Below are 9,231 nucleotides of genomic sequence, written 5' to 3' on the forward strand. Positions count from 1 at the left end.
AACTTACTAAGTATAAGTAAGTATAAGTTTTGTTTACTTCCACTGGCATTTTGAAGATTTGTATTTGATGAAGAGTTTAAGTATTTAGCACACATCCAGAAGGTTGCCTCATCAAAGGAATAGAGACATATGTGTGCTGGTTATGACAGCTGCAGTTGCTTCATCCAACAATCTGAGGTGTTCATAAATTAAACTTCAAGATTTCATCTTTTTTCCAATTTAATAATTAAAAAGCTGAGATTTTGATGATGAATTTGCATCGAGATGAATTAAGCTAAGAACTCACTTTGCTCATTAACACCAACAGGAACCTTTCACACTAAGAATCTTACTAATTTAGTAATAATTTACTGGGTTAGAGTTATCTGTAATATCTGTGAATAAAGCCAACATTTATTTATTTAATGAACCCACTAATTTGTTTGTTTTTAAAACTGCTCATTTAATAGGACCACTTTAGTTTAAATAATGCTGTTAACTTACTGGGTAAGGCACGCATTTGCTTGTTTATGTGCAATATTTATAGTGACGAGTTACCTAACATAAAATTGCTGATATCCTGCTGCACGTTGTGAAACTACAAAGAGTCAGGCAGGTTTTAAATGATGGCTAAAAACTTCCAAAGTCCTCATTTTGAAACTAGGAGGAACCTCAATCTCGCCTACAGTGTCTGGCGTGTATTGATCCAAAAACATATTATTGGATAAAGTCATTCTGCAGGGAAAATTTGTAAAAAAAAAAAAAAACTAATAAAACTTCCAACATAGGTGTATTTTTAAACCACATTTAACATTTTCAGCCATATATATTTATCAGATTTGGAGATCTAATTTCCAACCATTTTCCTCCATTGTATGATTTTTATGTCCCCTGATCATTTACAAAGTACGTCACACATCTCTGATAGTTCAGATCATTTTTTAAGAGCTGTTGGTCCCATGAATGACATACAGTTGAGTGATGTAGATCTCTTTCTCTACTGCTGTCATCTAATAAAAGCTGGCAGTCAACTTTCTTTGCTCGTTTTTTCCCCTTTGGCTTAACCTTTTCTTCCTCATTTCACTGCACAAGAACAGTGCTACTGCTGTATACCAACTCACACACATTTGCCTCTGTGTCGCCAGTCCTCTTTGATCTTTGGTTTTGCATAAGACCCCCAGGCTATATATGAAGTTGTTGTTCCACACACGCCATATATGTTGAAACCTCACACCATTATGTTGCAGAATTATCCTGATGACGCTGCCCTTTTTCCCTGTGCTCCACTTTCATAATGCTTTATGTTTCAATACGCCCATACAAATAGCACTGGTTTGCTTTTGAATTTGATGAAAAACTTTATACCTGAATTTCTCTTTGGGGATTGATAAAGAAAAATTTAATTAAGTTCATTTACCAGGTTGTGTCAAGTTTATTGTGAATCTTCTATTTATATTGATCCAACCCTAACTGATGGTTCTGTTCTGCTGTGGTATCTTCATGGTCTCCTCATAAGTGCCAGAGCACCATCTGAGTTGATGAACATGAGGGTTCTTAGTCTTCATTGTCATGGGAGAAGTCAAAAATAAAACAAAAATTCGAAAATAAAATAATACTCCAGCTTTCTGTGTTTTGATGATCTTCAAAACAAAGCCTGTGGGGGCTGAATCTACACAGGTCATTCGATTGTTTACTTTACTAAACAAAGACAAAGTCTAAAAGGGGTCTTAGAATTCAAAACCGAGTTTCCATTGTCATAGATGAATAACGATTGGTCAGTGGGTGAAATAGACATATAGAGAAGTTCAAACCCAATCGACAAAAATCTCACAATTCTAAACTTCCACCATAAAACGGGGGAATCCAAAAGAAGCCCTGAATTAACGTAAACTCGGGGATGTTGCCTTAAATGGTTCTAGCCTGTACGTTTGTCATGCCCCGGTGGGGGCAGGTATGAAGTGTCAACTGCTGGGCCGCTGAGCCGCCCGTCCTCAGTTGGAGGAGGGGGCCGGTAAGGCAGGCGGGGGGAAGCACGGGGCCGCCTGTGTCCAGGATACCGTCACCGGGTCGGGTTTGGTCACTCCGTCCCCTGCTGGCTCCCTGCACCCCCCAGCCCTGGAGCTCACAGCTCGGTTCTGCTGCACTGTAGTCGACCAAAATCCCAGACGATTTTGCAATTCCCCTGGGACATTTTTTTAGGTATGAAAAGTAGGACAAGTCCGGGAAAAAGAGGACATATGGTCACCCTACCATATCAACAATTTGATGTTTCAGTGAGTGAGTGCTTGTTGCTATGATGCGTCTTTGCTCAAGAGCTTCGCTTGTTGTAAACCAACCAATCAGCGCACAGCTCATCTAAACATTCATGATCATACCATAAAAGGAAAAAAAAAAATGTTTTTTTCATTCTAGGGCTTTTAACCAGGCTTGCATTAGACTCAACTATGCCATTTTCAGCCCAACCATGTTACACACCCTATTCAGAGGCCTTAAGGACTAGCACCAAATACCCTATAGTATCATTCTATGAATCTTTTAAATAGCCTCAAGATTATAGCAAGATTAAAGCAGCTCAAAAACCAAAAGGTTATCTTACTGGTACCTACAAGCCATGCCTAATAACATAGCCAGTAAATGGAAAAAAAAGAAAGTCACAAATGGAAGCCATTAAATAGACTACACGTGTTGCTACATTGGCCCCTGAAACCAAAAGAGTGCAGCTGTAGCAGACAGGCTATAACCGCAGAAAAGTTAAAAGCATTTCAACTTCACCACAGTAAGGGTGTGCATTTCCTGCCACTTCTTCTTCCTCTGTTTACAGCAGACTGTGTTGTCAAGGACAAGGGCAAGGAAGATTGTTGCTGATCCCTCGCACCCCAGCAACAAACTATTTCAGTCACTGCAGTCCATCAGGACCAACAACTCACACCACAAAAACAGTTTCTTCCCATCCGCTACCAGCCTTATCAACATGGCCCAGAGACCTACGTTACACTGACACTGCCTCTGTCCCTCCCCCATTCATGACCCAGAAGCTATACTAATGTAGAATCTCCAGACCGCTTGCGTTACATTAACGCACAGCCTACTGTGTATATAGTACATAGCTATATACTACAGCAGCAGTCATTCAAAATGGACCTTCCCGGTCAAACGGCAACCCACTTCCCTGCAACTCCCAGCAAAATCCTCTCCAACTTCCAGCCACTGGAGTGACCCACTCCTTCTCATGGGCGTGCATATTTTTTCTCTCTGACTCCACCCTTTCACTGAATTACAGGGTCTGATCAGGAGATGATGCTTCTCTTTAGATTTTAATGTTCATAAATCATGACTGAAGCATATTTTAGTACAAAGATTCATGTTTAAAAAGGCCAAGGGCCCATCAACGAAAGTGGGGAAATTTTACTGTATATATTGTATATATTATATTGTATGTTTTATATTTTATATAACTATAGATCATTCTGTATACATATCTAATTTGTCTGCAAAATCAACAGCAAGTCAAATTCCTTGTAAGTGCAAACCTACTTGGCAATAAACTTGATTCTGATATCCTGAGGGTCTGGTGACCAGTGAAATTAAGCCTGGTTACTTCTTTACCATCAGTCTCAGATTTTCCTGCACCTTCCAGCATTGTGCCTCTGAGCCCCAGAATATTTTTCAACATTTTCAAAATAAAATTAACTGCATCAGCATTGGATTTTTAAAACCCTACTAGCCTTATTCAAATTATTTTAAATGCATCTTTTGTTGTCTGTCAGTGTTAAGCCGGAGTTAAAACTTTTCAGACACTCCTTTTTAAACTAGAAAAGGCAAGAATGGCGCAGTTGCCACAGTGCACAATTTTGGTCCTCCTCTTTGATTTCTGTCATTCATAGAAACATGCTAGGGTTAGCCCACCTATCACCACTGTCACTACCCGATCTGTCCTGGAAGCACGATCTGTTCTGCACATGCTCCATCTGCTCATTTGTGCATGTGCATCCAGATATACATCTGGGTCGCCCTCGATTTTATTTTGTTAAAAAGATCTAAATGACAATTTCCCCTCCACAAAACTACTAAGCATACTAAAATATAATGTGTTAAAGGTTAATCATGTATTTTCTGTGAAAATAAATTCTGGTTTTTCACTCATCTCTGCCAGATTCGCAATGGAAATGAGATCCTACGCTACTTCCGGGAGCTAACTTTTTCGGCTTTGGTTTTAAACATCATTCTAGTCTTTTTGAGTTTTACATTTTCCTTTCCTGTTAACATTATGGTATACAGTGCGTAATCTAAAGAAAGAAACAACTAAAATGTAGATAAACATGGTTTAATCATATTTTGCCAGACTGCTCTGAGCATGTCCAATGATGTCAGACAAGCTGTTTAACGAAGAAAATGTAAAAAGCATAAAAATTGTCTCTTAAAAGTCATACAAAATGTTTCATAGATGTGCGTTGACATTCTTTAGAGAGCTAATGATAGAAATAAGAAATTATTGTATCATAATTACATTATTTATGGACACCTGGATGTATATCTGTTCAGGTGTGTGGAGGATGGATTGTGCTTCCGCGACGGATCAGGTAGTGACAACTAATCCTGTCTCTTTTGCATTTAAAGGGGAAATTCCAACAATCAAAAGAAATATTGAGTCAAATTCTAGTGCAGGCCTTCGCAAGGAAAAACAAGGGTACGCATGAGCTGTATTCATAATATTCTTCTAAATTGATTTAACGTGTATATAAAGACAATTTCAGATGTATAGTATATGTAAAACACCACTTATAATCTGGAAAGTCTACCAGGTTACTTTTCTTTGTCAGATGCTTAAATAGGAAAGGTCTTGGTCTCGTGCAAGACTGTACAATGCTATAACTTTAGAATTGAGAACCTTATGGTCACTTTGGGAGAAAGACTAACTTACCTCATCGCAAACATGAAGGCTCAGAACAAAAGTCATAAAACCAGTGGAAGGGTAGTTCCCTATACTCCCCAGCCAAACCTCATGAGAGTACTTCATAAAAGCTGGATTGACCACCATCACCTGTTATGAAAATGTAGTTTTCACTAGTTATTGCAAATCAAAATGTTTCATTCATTCATTCATTCAACGATAGATTACTCACCAAATTTTTGTTGCCTTTTATTTTTGGTTTTATCGGTGCATATGATCTGTAAAATTAAAGGAAAAAGCAGTTTTAAATTTTATTAACACAGTATGAAAAATTATTTCACACTCAATACAATATCAGCCTCACTCCAGAATCAGAAAAATGTTAAGTTTCTATTAGAACTGCATAATTGCATTATAGGGTTGTCATAAATAACTTTATATTTTAAGTTTGTATAGATATTGTGGTGTTAATGCAGCAAATGAATACTGGGAATCATTAGGAGATGTTGAAGGAAAAGAAAAATCTAAATAGATTTTTAAAATTCTGTTATTTGCATTATTGGCTGAATAATGTAGCTTTCAAAAACATTATTTTAAGTTAAAACCATAGAATGATGAACAAAAACAGAAGCAAATACTTTACAAGTATTGTTCTGTTGTATCTCTTAGGTTTGAAATCTATTAATATTGGCCTTTACTAATGAAAATATATTCTTCTATAGAAGCCAACAGATTAGATAATCTGATATCATCCTACATGCTCAAACAGAATATGATCTGTTTTGTTTTCCGGCCATACCATGTAGCTAATCTAGCTTTTCCATATAGGTATTAGTATTATTTGTTAGCAAAATGTCATATTCTGCATGATGACTTCTTCATCACTCTTACTTCCAGCTGATCAAATAAAGACAGTGTAAGGTTTGCAAATGCCCTTTTTGTTGCAGTGAATATTTTTGTATTTTCTGGGGATGTCATCACAAGCTTCCAGCGTGTAGAAACTATTTTATCTATTGTTCTTTGAAAAATATATCCAGCTAAATCAGAATATAAAAAGCGTTTTAATACCAATTTTAAACTTCCGCCCGATTCGGATGTTGAATTTTAGTGGTCCGCTTCAAGAAATGACTAGGCTTATTCTAGACGTCTTTGTTGTGGCTGTGGCTGTAGTGTCAGAGTCTTTCTGCTGAATGGTGAACCTCCACTGCATATTTCATTTTCTTCCATCCATCTTCCCATCAGCTACTAAGTCCGTATCAAAAGTTGAATCCCGATTGCATGATGTTACTTAAACTGCTCTTTATCCTGGAAATGCACTAGTTGTTTGTCGCTTTAAACATAATGTTTTAACATATAAGCCAAAAGCTCAAATTTGGTCTTATTTAACTGGAGCATTCATCTTCTCCTTAGCAAGTGGCAGTTTTGGTGGAAGTTAGTTGAGGACCCAAATCCAGAAATGAGGAGGCAGAGATGAGTTTTTCTGAGTTAATAAAAAAGGCAACAGAAACAAAATCCAAGCACCAAAACATAGGAAAATAAAAAATACCAGGAGACATTAGGGGAAACAGACATGGGGAGCCAAGTGAGATAAGAAACCAGCAATGAGGAACTGCAGAGGTGGTATATCTATGGTGAAAAGAACAAAGAATGCAACAATGATCTGATATGAAGCAGGTGTGGATAGAAGTAACTAGAAGGGAGCTTGGGGAAAGGAGACAGGCACAAGGGGCAACAGAGAGTAACTCAAAAAATACAACACAGCTTTAATATAACACAGAGTGAAAAATAAACCAAAGATCAACAAAACAGAATGACACAAATAGCTGAAAACTCAAAAGAAACTCAAATAGAGGTCTGAAAGTGGAGAACCATAACTGTAAGTGGCAAACATGAGTTTTCATTGCCTTCTTGTTGCGCCCCCAATGTGTCCACCATGTTCCTTGGTCCTTGGTTTGCTCACTAGTGTTCTATAAAACACCTCAGAGTACTGCACAGAATAGCTGGATTTATGTAGAGATTATACTACATAAAGTGAACTATATTTACAAATTTTAAGGCAACAATTGAGGTGTTAGAAATGCAGTGATCTTGTTTTTTCAGATCCAATCAGTTAGAGATACTTAGACTGAGTGTATCTGCCTTTACTCATCTGATTCAGCTGTTGAAGGAACTATATATCTTGCTAATTGAGTGAAGGCTTTAGCCTTGCTATAAGCAAGTTAACAGATTTAAATGTACTTTTTATTGTTTATTAACAAATAACAAGTGGATAAAAACAGTTGAATTTTAAGTCCATTGGATTGGATCTCTGATATATGATATCAAATCACCAATATCTGATTATGATTCAGTATAAAATTGTGCATCTCTATGAATGTTGAATATCATTATTTGCCAGAAAGCTATGTCTTGTTTTCCCTTCACTTCAAAATGTTGCACTGCTTTACATGAAAGCCTGTGGTTTTAACTGTAAAAAGAAAAATCGCTAAGTTTGCAAAGGATAAACATTAGATTTAACTTGTGTAAGTTATTGTAAGAACATCATCTGAAAGACAATAATGTCTTTATTGTTAAATGGTTGCATTAACTCTAAATATTGAAAACTGTTAAAGATTATTTATGTTGGGATCTGGAGGTCTTTCCACCTTTCTCCTACAGTTCTAGGTCTCCTGGAGCTGGAGCTGACTTCACACCTGCGGCTCGTTTGCTCATCAGGAGACCAGCATTTAAGGAGAGGCAGAGCAACACTCCGGCGCCAGAGTGGTGTTAGAAGTGGTGTTTGCCAGTTATGGTTAGCAAGCCTTAGCCAATCAGCCTGTCTGAATCTCTGACTCCCTGATAACCTGAACCTGACCTGTTTTTGTCCTCTCTGCTTCCCAGGAAGAACCTGACTGTACCCTGAAATTCTGGAAGAGTTTCTCAGTCTGAAACCAGCCTGTCTGATCTCTGAAGAACTCTGGAAGTCAAATCTGTCAGATACCTGCCTGCCCGCTTTCAGAAGAAACTGAAAGAGAAACTCAGATCCGAATCTGCAAGATCACAAACCAAGCTCTGCCTCTGCCTTGCCCTCTGCCTGCCGACAGCCTCTGGACCCTCCTGGTTCCCCCCCTCTGCCGCTCTGCTCAAACCTCAAAACAGGTACAGACCTACACTCATTCTACCAGCAAAAATACCTGGACATCTGCTAACCATTCTGTCCCCCCCTGCAGAGAAACCAGTCGTGACCAGTCCTGGACCTGATAACCCCCAGAATCAGTGCTTTATTCTCATTATGTCAAACAATAAACTGTTGAACTTTTTCCCAGAGTCCGTGTGTTCTGCATGTGGGTTAGAAACCTTAAAACAAACATGACAATTCAATCTTAATATGTATTGTAGGGAGTACATTAGCATGTAAATAAAAAAGAGACAGCAATGACCTTTTAAAATATATCTCACCTTCCATAGAATCCTGTTGTAAAGGCCTTAATGAGCCACTCAATATCATTTATCTTGAATGGAAACAGCACAAGATGCGTCGTATTATCTAAATCCACGGCGCTCTCTGGATACATGACACGATGTGTTGTTTTGATCCCAACGTCTTCTTCATAACCTTTCACTGGAGCAAAGTTCATTCTAAGCAGCAGGCGAGAAGGTTTTTCGTGAATGCATATTTATCTTCTTGATGATGAAGCAAACAAAAACACTTGCCTTATAATGATTTCATGGGAGTCTATGAGACGTCCATACCCCGAACCTTTTAAATTCATGGAATTTCCCACCACAGCACACATTCTTATTCTCTCTGATCTGCGTTCTCCAAATTTGGGAATGGATGGGAAGATTTCAAAAAGCCTTTTTAGGGTTGCTTTAAAGTAACTGAGGTCACGCTTTTCAAGTTGAATGTGCTGTCAAACAGAAACACAGACGCGGTTAGACATGCTAATTTCCAGGAAACAAACTGATACTATCACCAAATCTGTTATTACAAAAGATACTTGTTAAAATATACATGAAAGCTTACTTTCCACCACGTAAAGGCCTCCTCTGATAGGTTGGTGCGTGCAGACAAGAATGGCTCAACGCGACGCATAAACAGCAGATTATCTTTAGCAAAACAGGGGAACGAGCTTTGGCTTGTTAACGGGGAACTTCTGAAGTCAAACTTGAGAACTCCAAGGACCACCACAATAAGCAGAAAAACCAACAGCTTCATTTTACATGTCATCCTGGAGGGTGAATTATGTTACAGTACCAGGAACTGGTAGTCTGGATAGAGTGTGTGTAAAAAAAAAAAAGCATTTTCACAAACTTCACAATCTTACACCTGCAGTAAAGTTAATTTATACATATATATCTGTATATATAAAGATATATAT

General features: G+C 38.0%; 1 protein-coding gene across 1 annotated transcript in view; it reads right to left on the reverse strand.

Annotated features, from left to right (window-relative positions):
* Window positions 1–8,487, reverse strand: part of LOC107104713 (CMP-N-acetylneuraminate-beta-galactosamide-alpha-2,3-sialyltransferase 1-like) — a 9,238-nt gene extending 751 nt beyond the window's left edge. Inside the window, exons 1-3 of the mRNA XM_015404784.1 lie at window positions 8,309–8,487; window positions 5,103–5,148; window positions 4,901–5,020 (exon numbers count right to left, since the gene is read on the reverse strand). Of these exons, the coding sequence (XP_015260270.1) occupies window positions 4,901–5,020; window positions 5,103–5,148; window positions 8,309–8,487 (345 nt within the window). The remainder of the gene's footprint in view (window positions 1–4,900; window positions 5,021–5,102; window positions 5,149–8,308) is intronic.
* Window positions 8,488–9,231: the final 744 nt, after the last annotated feature.

This window comes from Cyprinodon variegatus, unplaced genomic scaffold, assembly GCF_000732505.1.
Source record: "Cyprinodon variegatus isolate N-32 unplaced genomic scaffold, C_variegatus-1.0 Scaffold1856, whole genome shotgun sequence".
In the NCBI taxonomy this organism is placed as follows: domain Eukaryota; kingdom Metazoa; phylum Chordata; class Actinopteri; order Cyprinodontiformes; family Cyprinodontidae; genus Cyprinodon; species Cyprinodon variegatus.